General features: G+C 35.7%; 1 protein-coding gene and 1 pseudogene across 1 annotated transcript; both read right to left on the bottom strand.

Moving 5' to 3' along the window:
* Window positions 1–219: 219 nt before the first annotated feature.
* LOC120198806 lies at window positions 220–4,465 on the bottom strand (annotated as a pseudogene).
* A 1,296-nt stretch (window positions 4,466–5,761) lies between these two features.
* On the bottom strand, window positions 5,762–8,607 carry LOC120198777. The gene is made up of 10 exons (XM_039200047.1): window positions 8,062–8,607; window positions 7,884–7,980; window positions 7,630–7,671; window positions 7,456–7,545; window positions 7,242–7,296; window positions 7,052–7,143; window positions 6,813–6,874; window positions 6,538–6,595; window positions 5,899–5,964; window positions 5,762–5,788 (listed from the first exon to the last, which is right to left on the bottom strand). Exons 1-10 carry the CDS (start codon window positions 8,559–8,561, stop codon window positions 5,762–5,764), a joined length of 1,089 nt encoding a protein of 362 aa, XP_039055978.1. The 5' UTR covers window positions 8,562–8,607.
* Between the last annotated feature and the right edge of the window lie 11,165 nt (window positions 8,608–19,772).

The raw sequence follows: 19,772 nt of genomic DNA on the forward strand, positions 1-19,772 counted from the left end.
CTTTATAGTAAACGTCATTCATTTTCCCTTTGAGCATGAAATTATATAAGAGAGCAATGATGAAATTCAAGGTCAATGAAAGAGAGTCCACTATTCCAAGATCAATTGACCTTTTACCATTCCTTTGAGAACATATTGATGCGTAATTTCTCTTATAATGAACAAATTTGACCTATAATCAATGAAACCATGAATTGCCTCAATCTACATACACATCAAACTATTTTCTCCTCCGAAACAAGAATAAAAGAGGGTCTAACCAATCATCATGGTAGCAAAGCTACAACAAAAGACACCATATTTCTTTGATGAATAGGTTCAGATTGTGAGAATTTCTTGAATGGCTGGCTACAAATGAACCCAGAATTTTCCCACCCACATCAGGGAACGTTTCACAACCAGGAAGTGCCTTCGCTTTGTCGGTCCGATTGACATCAACAGGATATTTGAGAAGGTGACCCTTCATTTCGGTCATTTTATCGGCTATGTATCGTTTCCAGTTTTGCTCACCTAAAGACCGCACCTTCCTTACACATTCCACACTCAATTTGCTTAAAACTCTCTTCTAAACCTCCAATATGCTCTGCCCATAGTGACATCCTATATCCGTACACCTGCACTCATTTTAAGTACGTCTGATTGGGGAACACAAACACAAGTATTTAGGATCAATGCATCGTAATGTATCATCTCGGCTTACCTGCCCGTGCGGATTGTGTCGTTCGTTTGAGCATGAATGGCTAGGCGGATAAGCACCTACTGCTATTTCGGTGTCCCTAGTTCCTTCCATCGAGCGTTGGTTGATGTTAGAGGACCCTATTATGACGCACTCGACGTCTACTATCATACCTTTGGAATGGATGTAGATCATAAAGCGGCGACTCTTCTTCGCAGGCTCCTGCGTTAACAATATTCGGTTCATTTTTTAGCAGGCTGGAATGTTGAGGTCTGCATAGGTAGGGATGGGAGGTACCTGAGGAGTATTTGACGCGGTGGGATCGCTAGCATTCAAAGAGGAAACTCCATCGACAGGCTCTCGGTTACCAAGACAAGAAATTTAGAAAATCTTGAGGCTCATATACATTCTCAAGTCCAGTTTCCACCAATGCCTGGTAAATGATGTCATACATCATTTGCATTGTTTTATGCTGCAGAAACCAACAATTATATGGAATGAACAAGTTTTAACAGTTAACAGAAGGTCTTAAAAAGGAGAACTTAAAACTCAACACATGTTCAGTTCGGAGCATTCTGCCGGACATGAAACGAATATGACTACTCGAAACGTCATCTAGCATGCAAAAACTTGGAGTCTACCTGCAAAAAGAGAATCCTTTGGATAGGAGCGCTGGTTGTAACTCCTGGCCACATTGGGATGAGAATATAAGCTGAAAACCTCTAATTTGATCTGATTTTGTTAGCAATTTTCAGAGCAATTTCCATTGGAATTAAATTGTTTGCACCTGCAAACAATTGATAATTAAGTTGAAAGCTAATTTTACATGACTAGTTCATATTTTTTCCTTTATTCATCATCCTAAAGGCTAAGTTTCTTACCTAAATCTTTATGTGCATCCCAATCATATGATGATCCAAGAAAGTACTGGTTCTCGACGTAGATGAAGGGTTGAGCAGAACGGATTGCATTCACATATGCAGTGTGTATGCTCATGTCTATAAGAACATTCTTCCCACACGCCAAGTTCTAGACAAAATATAAACATACAAATTGGTTATAATCCGTTAATCTTTCAACAATGGATGATAAGAACAGGTAAAAGCCATAGGCTTCTCTCACCATTTTTGTAGCATCTTTTGGATTATGCGGAAAACCCTTCACGGAGTTGGAATCAATTGAACGAAAAACCTTCATAGTAGGGAATGCATAGGAAGTAGGAACAGGTACAATGAATTAGGAAAAAGCCAAATATGGAACAAAGAAATAAGTAACCCCAACAGCTCATTAACATGAAAAATACCTGAACATGCCATGTTTCAGGATCATCCTTGCTCGAATTTTCGGTCATCCAAACAATTTCGGGAATCCTTTCAATCTTTAGAAATGCATCTTCGCTCCTCGAAGTTGGTGAGTATGTCATAAGCAGCCGGGCCGTCAATTCGACAATGCAAATCATGCCAAGGTTCTCTTGGACAAAAAGCTTTAGGTTCCCACAGAGGGTGAAAGACTAATGCTAGTAAAAATGTTGCCTCATGTGGTAGATGATTCCTCAACACCAGGGCTTGTATATTCAAAGTCTATTCCACTTCGTACCAAATACTATATGCTTATACTGCATTATAATTGCTATATATCGATCTAGTTATCGATTAGCATAAAAACAGTCACCGTGATACTAACACATTCATCACTTATATGCATATGTTTGCACCAAGCAGCCACTTATAGTTCCCATGAACCCAACTTGACATTAGTGATTTAATTGAAAAAGTCAAAGAAATCATATTGGACAGTTGATATAAACTCTTCCTGTCAAATATTGCATACAGAAAATCAAACAATGGGGAAAAGTGAGGAAACTGAATAAGTTACCGTGAAGCAAGCGTTGTGATAGTCATCTTTGTGCACCCTTTGCAATGTTCTGAAGAGTGAATGGTTTGGAGTATCGTACCGACCCTTGCACAAATCAAGACCACCAACAAACGCCATAATCTTTCGTTTGTTGTAACTAGAATCGGCATCAACAATCACAGTTTTCTGATGATGGGTATAGATTGGTCTAGTTTACTGGTAAGCAAAGGTCAAATGAGAACAAACTCCAGCTTTAGAGTATTTCAAGTGTAATGTGCCTAAGTGACATTCCCCTGCTGGATATGGCAATAAGCTTTTTTTCGACAAAGTGCATTAGTTGCTAATACTACAGAACCAACAACACTCAGATCATAACTAGTAACTAATGATCCTGACCTGGTTTTTTTACCCAGCTTCCTTTTCGGGCCGATCGAGGGCAAAGCAATACCTGCACCGAAGAGTGCTTGAAAAACTGGCGAGTCTCTTCATCATTTGTACCCATGATTCCTTCCTGCAAATCCTAGAGACCATCGGTGTATTCAAGCCCAAAAAAAGACTAATTTCTACTTGAAGGACAAAACAAACGAATTGATTCTTATATGACAAGGTACCGATACTCCTTAATTACTCAAGACAAAGACTCTTAATGGAAGAAAGGAAGAAAAATGACCCTTTAACCTACAGAGCCTTATCAAAGCTAGAACATGCTATTACAGATAAAAGGAGATTGTTGAGTTGCTGATCGTTTTATATCCTACAATGCTCTTAGAAGTAGGATCATCCCATACAAGGAGCAGCACCCTCACACCCTCCTGAGATTTAAGTTTAAGAAGATCGCCTAACGTGGTATTCGATGCCTTATCGGTTTCCCGAACAAGTCTGATATTATGAAATACAGACCAGCCTGCAATGTGTATCAAACGACGGCCTGACCTATAGCATTGCAGATGTCCTGCCAGCAGCTCCCATGCTCATATCCAACAATGCCATCAACCTCCAAATTGGGAAGCAAACCATCATGGACATGAGCATCTTGATATAGAGTAACTTTGCATCCTTTTCTAATAGGAAAGTAAGTACCTGGGACCCTATGATGGTCCGGTCCTGAACCTAATCCCCTTGAGTAAATAGCCATTTGCTGGATTGGAGTGTACTTAACTGACAATGTCAAAACAGCTCCAGGCTTACTAGGCTCCCCTTTGCCATTAAGGATAGGGAAGGTTCTTTCAATTTTTGTAGCTGAACATAGCTGTTCGACCGGAATCCCGACGGCTCCCATGATCTGTGAACCCACAACATCATCGTCTTTGACAACAAAATGGACCTCGGAGGCATAATGTGCAACGGGGACGTTAAAATGTTGCATCCAAATCGGGTTCTCGGAATTACTAATAACAAAAGTCCTCCCGATCACAGCACCCGCCACCGAGACTGCCACATACGGATCACTGGTTATCTTATGGTGGCTATCGAGTTTGCTACTAAACTTTAAGTCAATCTTTTCGAACATATCTCCCAACTTCTTGTGGAACATGTCCATGTTGGGTAGGTTTTTAGCCTCCTTGACCAAAATATCTAAGTTGCCATGTAAGAGCAAAACTTGCAAGGACACTTTACTGGTCTTAAACGGAAGGATTTGCAGGCCCTGACCATGGCCCGAGCCTCCCAAGGAGAGAGTTTCGTGGAAGAGTGGACTAGCCATTGGAGAATTAAACTAGACCGGATTCTTGATGAAAGAGGGTATTGGATTGAAGAAATTGGAGGTATAGAGAAAAACAAATCTGGGTGTTGGAGGTGATTTGAGGGTATATAAATATGAAGGAGAAGAACAAACAAGAGTTGAATTAAAATGGTAAAAGAAAGTGGGAGGCAACTGAAGAACAAGATCTGGTTTGAAAAGGCAGGTAGTGGGGGTTGATATAGTAACTACTAACTAGTAAAGAATTCAAGATATTGAACGGCATTATTGAACGAGTGGGAGGAGGAAGAAGAAAATCTAGAGAGAGAGAGATGGTGATTGCAACTCATGTGTAGATGTTGTACAAGCCAATGAAGGAAGAGAGATAAACTTTGAGGCTAAACTATATTTTAATGCTTAAATTATTAATTTTTATTTTATTTAAGTATTTAAATTTTATTTTATTTTTAAATCAGTTTAACATTTAATTTAGATTTTATTTTAATATTCATTTTTAAACACTTAATGGTGATATTGATATATCATTATAAAATAATATTATATTATTGAAAAAAATGTCAAATCAACGATTATATTAAATACTTAAAAGCTAAAATCAAAATAAAGCATAAACTAAATATTCAATATAATTTTATAAAACAACATTTAGATACTAAAATGGTACAAAAACTTACAATTTATCCAGATTTGAAGTTAGGGAATTTGTTTAAAAGGTTTCATTTCGAATCCGCTCACTTCCAATAATTACTTTTAGTTTCTAAGGGTGGGTTTACTTCACAACAGCAAAACAGAGCTTTAGCGGTGTTTTTATTGTCCTATAGCGGCGTTTTTAAGCGCCGCTAAAAGTAATCGCGGCAATAGAAAAAACGCCGCAAGAAGCACCGGTAATACCAGCGTCGCTAAAGTTAGCGGCGTTTGATAACAAAAAATGCCGCAAAAGGTCGAGATATTTAGCGACATTTTTGGAACAAATGCCGCAAAAGGTCGAGATCTATAGCGGCGTTTTTGGATCAAACGCCGCAAAAGGTCGAGATTTATAGCAGCGTTTTTGGAAAAAACGCCACAAAAGGTCGAGATCTATAGCGGCGTTTTGGAACAAACGCCGCTAAAAGTCGAGATCTATAGCGGCGTTTTGGAACAAACGCCGCTAAAAGTCGAGATTTATAGCAGCGTTTTTGGAACAAATGCCACAAAAGGTCAGATCTATAGCGGCGTTTTTGGAACAAACGCCACAAAAGGTCGAGAATTATAGCGGCGTTTTTCTATACAAACGTCGCTAATTACCTTTCATTAGTTAATATTAATTGATTTTGCATATTTAATTTCTGCTCTACAACACCTAAATTTAATATCATTTAGCTTTATCTAATTAACAACCATAAATTTTAATTAAGACACAAACTTGAAATCCATAACAACAAACTTGAAATCCATAACAAGAAACTTGAAATCCATAATAATAAATCAAAGTTTAAATTACGTAAAATATAATTTAATTCAACATTGTTAACTAGAATAAACAATAATAACACCTAAGATGGGAAAGAACAATTTGTAGTCTATACCACACAAACAGACCATTTACAACCATCACTAGTAGTGAACTAGTGATAAAACTCAAAGTTCTCGTCATACAGAAAAGGGGAAAGAAGAAATGTGTTATATTTGCAGGCTGCCCACTACTGTACTCCTCAAGCTTAATCTCCAATTCATGGCCTATCAACCCTGCCATGTCCTAGAACAGGAAGTTTGACAAAAGTTAGTTGAATCAAATTGTATAATTTACATAGTTAGTCGAAAGCCTAAAATTATCGGTCACAGAAAACCTAGGGACATTAAATAAACCATTCAAGTAGACAAATATGAGCACTTTGAAAGCAATGTTTAAAATAAAGGAGCGCATAATTCATGGAACTGTTATGAACCTAGAAAAGGGTTGTACTTGTTCCTAATTAAGATAAACAACATATACAAAGGTTTGCTACCTTTGTTAATGGTGAATTTTCCACAAGAAGATAAAAGAAATCTTACAATTTTCTTGTTTTAATATATCAAATGAAAATTATGAAATACAAGCTACTTACCAAAATTAACTATAATTAATTATGATTATGAAAGATTAGGAAGTAAATAAAAAGTCAATGCTCATCACTTGAAACATCGATTTCCATCTAGATCTCGCTGAACCATTTTGTTATTGATGCACATATATTTATTAATAAGAGCGATGGACAGAATGTATACACACTCTCTTCTGCGTTGAAATGCATATTTCTTTATTTTAATGAACCAGTACACTATAAAATACCTGAACAATGGCTTTCAATGCAAAAGCTTTAAGTGTGAAAGGAAAGTAAGCAACAACCCTGCAAGTCAACAAAGAAATATAAGTTGAAAGGAAAACGTTATGATATTTTTATTCACAACTAATCAGTTGAAAAATGTCTTGACAACAATGAACAATATATATTTCGTTTATTAGATTGGTACAATAGCAAATCAAATGCAATGCATAAAGTAAACAAAAAAATAGATGCTAATGGAAGCGTAAAGAAATTATAGGAGGATTTCAATGTGACTTACATCACAAGTGGACCCCAAGGTCCAAGATCCTTGTCAACCCATAACAGAAAATCCTTCAGAATCTGCAAAGAAAACTTGTTTTCATCAACATAGAGGGAAAAACCAACTGGGTAATTGCACTAACAGATAATATTTGGAAAGCTAGGGAGAACTGAAATCCTTAAGAATTCATGACCCTACTTAATCTTGTATTCCTCATAAATCTTGGCTTATATTTACCCCAACTTTGCAACTGGTACCATCAAAACCATTACAACGATTACATGAAAAGCATGCACATCATGCAACTCATGAACTCCATTGTCAAAAATCCCATCACTTTCGAAGTTCTCTAGAATACCCCATTAGAACAGAATGCCAAGGGAATGCAAGTACAGTAAGGGAAGGGGATCATGCGGGGCCTACATCCCTAGCTAACAAGTTGCCAACCTATGGAAGGATGCATGTAAGAGAACTTAATGTTACCCAAAGAAAAAGAAACTTCCTGCATCCACTTGGAAATATGGGAAAGCCAATAATTCAGCAGTGCAAAATAATGTTTAAAGGAATTTTAAATGGTTTCATAGTTAAAAACATATACCAAACTATAAAATTAGATAAAAAGAAAAAAATTATATATATATAATTATAAAATTTAACTCACACTTCCTATTGTCTTCTGAACAACATTAACACGTTGGAAAGCCCTTTCAGCTTCCAAAGTCTGCACTCTAAGCTTCAGATCACCCTGTTCCTGTAATATGTAGCATTTTGCAACAGTTTAACATAACAACTATTTTAACCTTTCAAAATATATTATAGGAATCTCGAACCCTACCAATCTTTGGATGGTTTCAGCAACCTTCTCAACCCTATCTGCCTGCCCAAATAAGTTATAGAATGCACGGGGATGTCTGTCCCATGTCTGAAGTCCTGAAATATTTATATAGGTTATCATGAAAATGGAACTTTATCATGAAAAATACAATTAAATCTAGAATCGAAGATTAGAATATTACCTTCAAGGCAACTTCAACTCCAGCTTCCCGAAATCTTAACAACTCCAGTGCATAGCTAGAAGCAATAAAGTGCAATATAATCAGATCCTTCCACCGCTCCTGCTTGTCTCGCTTGATTAAAAATCGAGTCCACATCGTGATGCTTCGAAGGATCTCGAACCACCATCCCACTGCTCACCCAGATAAACAAACTAAAGAAGCAAAACAAAAAATCCTAACAAAAAATGAAGGCCACGGTAAAAGAGTTATACCTTTTTTCACCGCCGGTGAAATAATCCTGGCCTTCATCAGAATCGCTGTCGGACCCACCAGGAGGGGACCGGTTCAGATCGGCGAGGGTACGAACGCCACGAGCGTTGCTTCCGTCGCTACCAGACGGTTTCTTATCAGCGTTGCGACGCGACCTAAGCGTATAAGGGGGGCGAGAAGGGCGGGCAGGAGAAGGGGAGCGGGACCTAGAAGGCGATTGCGAGGGAGAATAATCAGCGGAATCAGAGGGTGAGGAAGTCGGAGAGTTGTTAACGGCGCCAGAGACGGGAGGCGCGATTGAGCGCGGTTGTTGTGCGGCGGTAGAATTGCTGTCGAAGAAGGTGGAAACGGAGGCGTCCAGGTCCCACTGGTGGGATTCCAAAAAGAAGAGGGCTTCTTCTTTGGAAGAAGAAGTGATTTCGATGAAGGAGTTGATCAAAGCAGCGTTTTGATCGGCAGTTGGGTTACTGGGATTTCCTTGCTGCTGAGTTTCGTGTTCCATTGTTCAATTCTTTTTCTGATAAAAATAGAAAGGACAAGCAAAAGTTGTTGAATGACCCTTTCTTTACAAAGTAACATTACAGGTGTATTTATGTGGTTAATTATTTTTTTAATTACTTGTAAATTTCAATATTAATATATTATTTATCTTATGATTTTAATTTATTTAATTTATAGTAAAAGTATAATTTAGAACAATAACTATTATCTAAAACTATGAATAGTTTTAATTGTAATAGAATTAAAATTTAAGATGAATGTAAGGTGTAATTTAATATTTATTAGGTTTTGTCTATTTAAATTTTATATTAATTGTCATCTAATAATAAAAATTAAATTATAATGAAGTATAATTCAAAATGAATACGAGGTGTAATTTTATATTTTATTGAAATTTATTTATTTATATTTAATTTTGATATAATTAATATTTTTTATTTTTAAATAAATAAAATAAAATATTATATATATAAATTTAAATGTTATATTTTTAGATAGTTTACTTTATCAATTAATATTATAAATCTCACTTGTATGTGAAAAAAATATGAAGAAATAACAAGAGAAAACGATAGCAGCAATAAGGAGGAGAAGAAGAGTGATTCTGAGAGAGGAGCCCCAGGTGAAAGCCATTGACAACCTATGATGCCAAGGCCTACACGCTTCGTCGTTGCTGTTAATATCAAAGATTTCAGGTTTAAAGGATGAACGAGCCCTCAGTCCTTCTACGGTTGCCAGATTTTGGGAAGTAAGAAGTAAATTGAAAGAGAAAAGTGGGTATCTGTCTGATTGCGTTTATTGCAAATTTCAATCGCTTTATTGGCGTTTTTCCCACAGATAAACCAATTGTTTCGCGTTGCTTAAAGTGAGATTGGCGAAGAAGCATGGTTTGGGTAAACGGCGGGAATGAAAAAATAGGTTAAGGGGGGAAAAATGAGAAAGGGTTAATGGTTAAACGCCAATAAAGTACTAGGTTTTAGCGGCGTTTGTCTAAAATCGTCACTAAAGTATGAGTATTTAGCGGCGTTTTTGAATAAAATGCCACTAAAGTATTAGGTTTTAGCGGCGTTTATTTAAAAACGCAACGATATATATACCCTATTGCGGCGTTTGTTTAAAAACGCCACTAAAGAACGATTCTATAGCGGCGTTTGTTTACAAACGCCACTAAAGTACAAGTTTTAGCGGCGTTTTTGCATAAAATGCCTCTAAAGCACTAGGTTTTAGCGGCGTTTATCTAAAAATGCCACAATATATGTACCCTATTGCGGCGTTTGTTTAAAAACGCCACTAAAGAACGATTCTATGGCGGCGTTTTTTTTAAAAACGCCACTAAAGTACTTATCTTTAGCGGCGCTTGTCGAATAAACGCCACTAAAGTACGAGTTTTAGCGGCGTTTGTTGAAAAACGCCGTTAATGTTATCATTTAGTGGCGTTTTGGATATAAACGTCGTTATATGTACAAATTTAGTGGCATTTGCTTTGAAAACGCCGTGACAAACGCCGCTATATACTTGTTTTGCTGTAGTGCTTGGTCAATGCGATACCAGTCTTTCGTCTACCTTTCGTCTACCTTCCGTCTACCTTCAAGACCAGCAGCCATGACACAAGGGACAACGATATGCTCAACTTGCACACGTTTCTTTATTACAAATATTAGTTCCATAAGATGGAAGAAAACCCCACCCTGTCACGTTTTTATGTATTCCCGCGACCTTACTAGTTAAAGCAGCAGCCACCTAAGAATACAAAAATGTAGAACCGTGTCAAGTGATTTCGATGGTTAAAAATAATATTGTTATTCTTAAAGGTTTTGAGTTTAAACGATTGTATTTACAACATATATATTGTCAATAATTAAAAACGATTTTGAACAACTACTCTAAATTGTTGAAAGAATCTATTGTTTGGCAGTGTACAAAGAACCAACAGGATATAAAAAAACAAAAATGCTAAAATGTTTAAGGACAAATTATTTGAATTTTTAAGTGAAAATAAATTCCATTATTAGTATTTAGCAATATAAGATTCAATGATGAACTCGTAGGATGATATCATCCAAAGTTAACGATCGTGTTCAAGACTTGCAGTGAAATTAAATTCTATTTCATCTCAAAAAAAAATAATGTTTCATCAGCGTTAGAGTGCATTTACTATTTTATGTTTTAGGTGACTCTTTGAGCTATGCTTTGACCAAACGGACCCCAAGATCTTCCACGCCAATGATGCAAGTTGAGCACAAAGCAGGTCATTACGAACTTATGCAAAAATCTAAGTGGCCCTATAGGTGGTCCCAAAGAGAAAATAACCTCATTGACCAAAAATGCCTTATAATATACGATTTTAATCAATTTTTTTTGGATTTGCCAAAATGACCAACTAAATCGCAATGCAATCGATAATTCGCAACGCGATCTCCGGTATCGCAAATCATTTTCCAGATTCGCAAAGCGAACTTCGACTATCGCAATACGAACTTTTACATATTTGCATTGCGATAGTCGAAGTTCGCGTTGTGATTTATTCCAAATTCGCAACGACTGGTGCTATTGCATTTGTTTCTTAAGAATTTTCTCTAAAAAGATAGTATTCACGCGGACGTGTCGAAGACACTTATTACCACGACCACGACCAAGAGACGGACGACGACGGCGGCGGCACGCAAGAGTAGGGGTGGGAATAGGCCAGGCCGGCCTCCAGGGGCATGGGCCTGGCCTGTATAAAGCATGGCCTGGCCTGGCCTATTTAACTAAACAGGCCAGGCCCAGGCCTTTTTAAAAGCCTATTTAACTAAACAGGCCAGGCTTAGGCCTATTAAAAAGCCTTATAAGCCTGATAGGCCGGCCTATTTAGAGTGACTACTTTGTAAAATATACTAAGTTAGAGTGACTTAATAGGGATTTTACTCTAAAATTAATGGCTAAACTGAAAATATTAAATGTTTATTGTTAAACAGGCTTTTAAACAGGCCAGGCTTTTAAACAGGCCCAGGCCAGGCCTAAATAAAAGCCTTTGACAGGCCACAGGCCAGGCCCAGGCCAATACAAATCAGTGTAGGCCAGGCCCAGGCCTATTAAAGCCTGGCCTGGCCTGGCCTATTCCCACCCCTACGCGAGAGTCCCCATTGTTCTCTATCACTCAACAAGGAAGTGGGAAAACCAAGCCTTAAATACCATTCCCAATAGTGTTTCCAATACTATATGGGATTGAGCATACCAACACTTGTTCCCAATATTATGTGGGATTGAGCCTTAAATAGTGATATTATTTTTGAATGTTTTGCTTAAAATTGCAATAATCGTGATTAATTGTAGATTGACTTTTAATTATGACATATTTAATCGTATAATACTAATGCAATTGGCTGCTGATTCAGTTGTTTTAAGGTGCATGATTGTTAATTGTTTCCTGAATAATCACATTGTATTGGAAACAAGTGTTGGTAATGCTCAATCCCACATAGTATTGGAAACACTATTGAAAATGGTATTTAAGGCTTGATTTTCCCACTTCCTTGTTGAGTGATAGAGAACAAGGGGGACTCTCGCGCGTCGCCGCCGCCGTCTCGTCTCGTCTCGTCTCGTGGTCGTGGTAATACGTGTCTTCGACACGTCCGCGCGAATACTATCTTTTTAGAGAAAATTCTTAAGAAAAAAATGCAATACTATTCGCAACGCGAACTTCGACTATCGCAATGCGAATCTAGAAACTGATTTGCGATACCGGATTCGCAACGCGAACTTCGACAATTAACAATCATGCACCTTAAAATAACTGAATCAGCAACCAATTGCATTAGTATTATACGATTAAATATGTCATAATTAAAAGTCAATCTACAATTAATCGCGATTATTGCAATTTTAAGCAAAACATTCAAAAATAATATCACTATTTAAGGCTCAATCCCACATAGTATTAGGAACAAGTGTTGGTAATGCTCAATCCCACATAGTATTGGAAACACTATTGGGAATGGTATTTAAGGCTTGACTTTCCCACTTCCTTGTTGAGTGATAGAGAACAAGGGGGACTCTCGCGCGCCGCCGCCGCCGTCTCGTCTCGTCTCGTGGTCGTGGTAATACGTGTCTTCGACACGTCCGCGTGAATACTATCTTTTTAGAGAAAATTCTTAAGAAACAAATGCAATACTATTCGCAACGCGAACTTTGACTATCGCAATGCGAATCTAGAAACTGATTTGCGATACCGGATTCGTAACGCGAACTTCGACTATCGCAATGCGAATCTAGAAACTGATTTGCGATACCGGAGATCGCGTTGCGAATTATCGAACGCATGAGGATATTTTCTCGGTCCCAAATCTTTAACACTTTGTTTTGAATCGTTTAATGCTAATATATCCACTAAAATTGACCCAGTAGGTTAGACGGGTAAAAAGAATTATCCCATTAGATCATCTTTAAATCAATTAGAGATCTACACAAATGTTAGAATGCAAGATAAATTCCTCAGCCCACATGACGAATTTACCCAAATAATATTTTTTATTCAAATTCGTTACTTAGAGCGTCATGCCCACGTGATGAGTTCCAATCCTGTTTTTGTGGCACAAATAAAATATCATATCATATCATATAAAATATGACGGATCAAATTGTCACGAATAAAATTTATTGGTAACCAATTTATAATGTCACCAATTCAAATTAAATCATCTTAATAATAAATTCTCACTAATACTTTTATTTTATTGGAAAAGAATTTATAATGTCACAGCTTTATTTAAACATCATTGAAAGATTTCCCACCAATTTTTTTGAAGGCAAATTTTAACACCAAACATGTACTGACAAAAATCAATGATATTTTTAAAATTGTCATAAAATATATGTAATAAATCACTAAATGTGACAAAAAAATGCCACGTTTATAGTTTATAGTATATTTTGTGACTTTATATATAATGTCATGTAGAAATTTTGTTACAAATGAATAAATTTATTGTAGTGATGCACACCAGAAGGTTTCTCTCCCACCAGCATCAATTGTCTTTATCATCATAGTGGTTCCAACGTATCCCACAGCGGCAAGCCATGCATGCAACCAAAATGGTCCCCCATCAACGCTTCATCACAAGCAAGCAAGACATACAAAAACATAAAATATAAATTCATTTTTTTATTTCTCGATTATGAGATAGGTTTCATATAAAATCCCAAATAATTGTAAAGAAATGGGTCTTCCCTATCTTTTTTGAAGCAATACAATTGAAAGAAAGGATTCCCATTTTTCTCTGAAATCACAAGCAACACAAAAAAATCGTTTTTGATTTTTTTCCTCAAATATATTTTTCCAAATCTGTCTTTTGAATGATATAGCCATTTCTTTTGAACCAAAGAACAAAGGGAGTGAAGGTTTAGTCTTTACCTAATTCGCTCGAGGGTCTCATCATCGGGGATCAGAATCGTCGGAGTTAGGAAGTCAAGTCTTCTCGGTCGACTAGTGGGCTTGCATGTTAGTTTTAGGGTTTGACTAAAAGTTAGAGTAGAAAAATGGGTCGCATTTGGTCTATTTTTAGGTTTCAGTTGAGTCGACCACTATTAGTGGTGGTAAAAAAAAGGAAAAATAACGTTGGTTTATTGCGGTTTGATCATGGGTCAGGGGTTTTGTGGTCTCAATAGAGGAAAAGAGAGGGATTTAGGAAAGTTTTCTTAGTTGTTAGGCTTAGGGTTTGATATTTAAAGATGAGAATGGTGTAGTTCGGTTGACTTTGGGGTCGCTTTGTCTTTCTGATCAGCGTTGGTAATGGTCAGAGCATGGTGATAGGCAATTTCAATTTGGTTTGTTGGGCGACTGAGAAAAGAGGCAGTTGAGAAGGTTATAAAAGAGGAGAGGGAGTTTTTTAGTGGCTAGGGTTTCAAATGAACCCAAAATAAAAAAAGTTGGGTTTTATAGTTAAAGTTTAAGGGTTATTTTCTTTTAGGTCCCTAATTTGTATTTGTTTTTGCATTTTGGTCACTGTACCTTGTGTTTTTTTTCTTAGATTTTAGCCTATAGGTTTATATTTATTTTGATTTAGTCATTTTTTCTTTTTCGAATGATGCATGCTAATTTGATTAACTTTCAATTTGGTCACTAATGCCTTATTTTTTATTGTTTCAAATTTGCTATAATATTTTTGTTTAGTCACAATTTAGTCACTTTTTATCATTTTATTTATTTTGAATTGGTTTCTATTTTTTTATTTTATTTTGTTACATTTTAGTCCATAAAATTCTAGTTTTAATTTAAGCTTTACATTCTGTTATTTTTTTTTGTGAATTTTAGTCCTTTATTTGATATATTTTAATTTTTATCCTTATTTTAGATTCCTTTCAATTTATTCCCTAGTTAGATTACTCAAACTTTAGGTTTAATCTCTAAATTTAGGATTCTTTAAAATTAGTCTTGAATTTTTAATTTAGGGGAATATTCGAATTTGGCCGTTGTCTTAATGCTTAGGGGTCTATTTTGATTATTCAATTCAATAATTGGTCAAAATCAATTAGGATTAATAATTAGAGCCTCAACTTTAGATTAATTTCACTATTTTCCCTTAATTTAGATGGATTTTTATTTGGTCCTCACCTTAATGTCTAAGGTTCCATTTCGATTATTCGATTCAATAATTGATTAAAATCGATTCGGATTAATACTAGAGCCTACATATTTAGGTTTAGTCCTTTAGATCCATTAAATTTCATAATTTGACACTCTAAGTTATAAGAAAGCCTTAATTTACCTAGTATAATTAGGTTTAATAAATTTATTGCTTGATTGCATAACTCAATTTCAAAATAAGGCAATGTTCATTTATTAGGGGGTTAATAGTATATCTCCTGCATAAATGTCTTGGGTGACCACTGGAAATTCTCGAAGTAAATCAACATCCTTTTCAAAACTATGCACCATAATTTCTAAATCCTCGAGGCAATGTTTGTTTATTGGGATCGATAATGAAGCTTCCACTAGTGCCCGAGGTGGTCGTTATTGGTTTTGGAAAACCAACCACCTTTTCAAAATTCACATACACAATTTATATTTTCATCAAAATCTTTTCAAAAAACTAAATCGTCGTAACTAGTCGGCTTTTCCATACGAAGGGCTGGTTGCAACATTTACAATTAAACTTAAATAGAAACTCAAAAATTTGACTCGACTTGACTCCAAAATTTTTAAAGTCAATTTCAAGTTGTAAAATATGACTCATTAACTCGAATAACTCAATTTTTTGACTCTTCTTAACTCGACTCGATCGAACACTCATCCCTATAGACAAAAATATTAGTTTATTCAATGGTAACTTGTGAGTTAGACTATGCATGTGCAAGAACTGCACCACTTCTTTCATGGAAGGTCTGTCATTTTTCTTATTAAAAAGAGCAAAACAACATGATTTCAATCACTCCTCGGGTTGATCTGTCCAAGTTAATTCAATATTCCAATATTTTTTTCATCAAATATCTTTAGGGTTAGTACACAAAGGAGATGGTCACAATCCATCTTTTGAATTACTATCATTCTCCACCCCAACCACAAATATCCTTCACTATTTTCGTTACATCCATTCAACCATTTATCACCACCACACTTCTTTCATTTACATTCCACTTCAACTTCATTCTATCATTTTCAAAAGCAGGCAAATTTTGACCAAGGTAGTTAGTTTTCAAACAATTTTCCTTGTACATGAGCACAAGTGCTTCATTTTCCGTCCTTAAACATTTTTTCAACTCTCTCTTTAGAAATAATGATGATTTTTCTTCCCTCATTTTGATCACACTCCTTTGCTTTTACTTCCACTTTGGTATCTCTCTCTTTGGCTCTTTCAAATTTTCCTCTCAATTAAATTTGGTCTTCATGTATTTGCTTTGGTGAAAGTGTAGCTCAAGTGATATTCCTTTCCCCATGGGTGAATGTATAACGGTTGGTATACCCGTCATGAATCACTCGCCTATCAAATTGCCAAGGCCTTTCAAGTAGTAAATGGCTTGCGTGCATTGGAATGACATCACATAACACCTCGTCTTTGTACTTCCTAATAGAGAAAGCAATTAGAACTTGCTTGGTCACCTTAAGTCATCCTCTATCGTTGAGCCATTGCAATTGTAACACTCTAACCCGTACCCGACCCGGATATGAGTTTGAGATGTCACATTGACTTTTTAAAACAATATTCTTACAAAATAATAGAACATTTGAACTTATATTAAGAAAATACGATAATATACTATTGAATTATATTTCATTATAACAAATTTAAAGTAAAAATATTTTTATGAATAGTACTATACGGTATGAATAGTATCGATACTATTTAAACAGTACCGTCAATAGTAATGAATAGTACCGATGCTAAAAAAAATTCAAAATTCTAAAGGTGTATCGATACCCTGCTACAGTGTACTGATACCCTGCTATAGTAATTTTGGCAAAACATATAAAACTCACAAAATACTTAAACTTTCATAATTATACATTTACCATTTACATAAATACGTTTAAAACATTCCAAAACTCGATCAGAGTACACATACTTAATTGAATGACTTTGTTTACATGCCAACCTATTTATCATATAATAATACATACTATGTAATCTACTTCTGATCTGATCTCTGAATGAAGATATATTGTTCCTTTGAACTTAGCTTTGATCCTCTCACTTTTCAGTACCTACGTGTAAATCACTTACACACTAAGTCATAGACTTAGTGAGGCATACAAATATAATAATGATACATTCCTTATTAATATGAACATGCAATCTATCCATTCAATTATTTCACATGTAATTCAATGTAAACAATAATAACATGATAACATATAATAATAATAATAATGCAATTACCTTTGATAACCTTTTATAGGCCCATGTACATTACTGAGAACTCAAGGTATTTGAGTACATTGAGGTTGTGAACTATTGCTGTCACCATAGCTCGTATGGGGTCCTATAAGGGGCATGTGAAATTTATCCCGAAGGACCTCTGTATTTGTCTCGAAGGACCTATGTAATGTATTTGTCCCGAAGGACCACTCCTTAAGAACCATATACATATTCCAATGGATCGAATTTGTGTCTCAAAAGACCATATAAATGATCCAAAGGATACATATATGTCTCGAAGGACCACGTAGAACCCTCGACTCTTAGCATGCCAACTATACCTATAGCTCTCATATCATATACCATGGGCATTATTCTTATGTTTCATATGTTCATGTACTCATGTCATTTCTCTTGTGATCACATAGCTCATATCGCTTATCTCATGTCATATTTTCATGTCACATATTATATCACATGTGTATTTGAATCTATTCACATATATCATTTATCAAATCATATGAACATTTATATATCTTATGCATGTATCATAATAATTATCATGTATGCATGTTCATAACTATTGTACTATGAAAATCAACATAGGAATTAGAATTATCACAAGTCTTATTCCATTGTACTATACTTATAGTATGCACTTACCTTAGCCTTGCTTTGATTCGATCATAATTCTTTGATAGTTTCATAACTTGTTTAGGCTCAATATCTATATAAACATAATTTCCGAGACGATTATCAGAAGCATAAACCTTATAACTTGATGTTAATAACTTAAGCTAATTTAATGAACCAAAAATTCTATTTTCCATTAGGGGGTATCGATACCCTCCCAAAGGTATCGGTACCCTTATTACATTCTGGTATTTTTCATTCAAGAGGGTATCGGTACACATACATAGGATATCGATACACTCTGCTCATAACAGGATTTTCACCCGAAATTTCATCAGCTCTTCACTGAATTTCCTCATACAAAGCTCATTTCATATCACCAAACTCAACTACAACCATTTTAACTAAATTTTATCATTCCCACACCTTATTAGCTTTCATATTTCATTCAGATTCTTAAAGCTAAGAATCATACCAAATTTTCCATGTAATCCAAACTCAATTCTAACACTTATAACTTCTTGTTTACACCTATGACAAGTCAAATTCAATCTTAAAGTTCCTTTATTAACTCTTTTTCAAAAATTCACTTTGAAACCCATTCTCTTTAATCTTTCATAACTTCTTCATCTTTTGATTTTAAGATAACTTAAGCTTTCCTTAAGCTTAGTTATCATCTAATGATCAAAACCCTCTCTTAAAATCAACAAATAATCAACTAAACAGAAAACTCACCTTTGCTTTGAGTGTTTTACGGTGGAGAAGAAAGCATGAAGAAGAAGAAGAGAGTTTCCAGATAACTCTCTTCCCCCCACGTGATTCATTCTTATTAAGGGGGAAAATATCTTTCTCGTCAAATGACCATTTTGCCCTTTAATTCCTTTGATAATTACTAATAACTTTCAGGAAATATTTCCAAATAAATCGTTGAACTATTCAACTATTCTACTTTTATCACCAAATTTTGAAATTTTACAATTTGGTCACTAATCTGGTATTGAGGATATTACATCAATTTATAAGGTTGTGGATACTTTGTTGTTGCCAAGCCAATTGTATCTACCGTTAAGGTACTAGCAGCATTATTGCAACTATCTCCATCAATAATAACATAGCATACCTTTCCTCCAACGTGTTAGCGAGTATGTAAGATATTTTCACGTTATTTATCTCCTCCAATGGATTGCACGTTTAGGCTCAGTTTGACAACAAGAATCTCACATTCTACCGTATGCTCTAATTCTTCATCATCAATGGTAGTATCTTCATTCTCGTCATCTTCTTGTTTTGATTCAACTTCTCCATCATCTCGAAGAAGCATGGTGTTGCGATTTGGACATTGGCTTGCAATGTGTCCACGCCTCAAACACTTAAAACATTGTATATCAAAGGAATGATTTGGAGTGGCGGTAGTCTTACCTTTGTTGGTTTTGAAAATGGGCTTACTTCCTTTGGGTGGTCCTCATCTTTCATGGGATGGAAATGGAAAAGTCTTCTTGTAGGAACTTTGCCCACATTTTGATGTTGCACTCCCATAAGATTATGTGGCATCCTTCTTTTTGAGTTGCTTTTCCACCTTCATGGCCATATGCATCATGTCTTCCATCTTCACATAATGTTGCAACTCGACAACATTCGCAATGTCTGAATTAAATCTCGCTAGGAATATTTCCATTGTGGCTTCTCGATCCTCATCGATGTTGGCTCGAATCATGGCCACCTCCATCTCTTTTTGATAGTCTTCA

This window comes from Hibiscus syriacus, unplaced genomic scaffold (genome assembly GCF_006381635.1).
Source record: "Hibiscus syriacus cultivar Baekdansim isolate YM2019G1 unplaced genomic scaffold, ASM638163v2 tig00004797_pilon, whole genome shotgun sequence".
NCBI lineage: Eukaryota > Viridiplantae > Streptophyta > Magnoliopsida > Malvales > Malvaceae > Hibiscus > Hibiscus syriacus.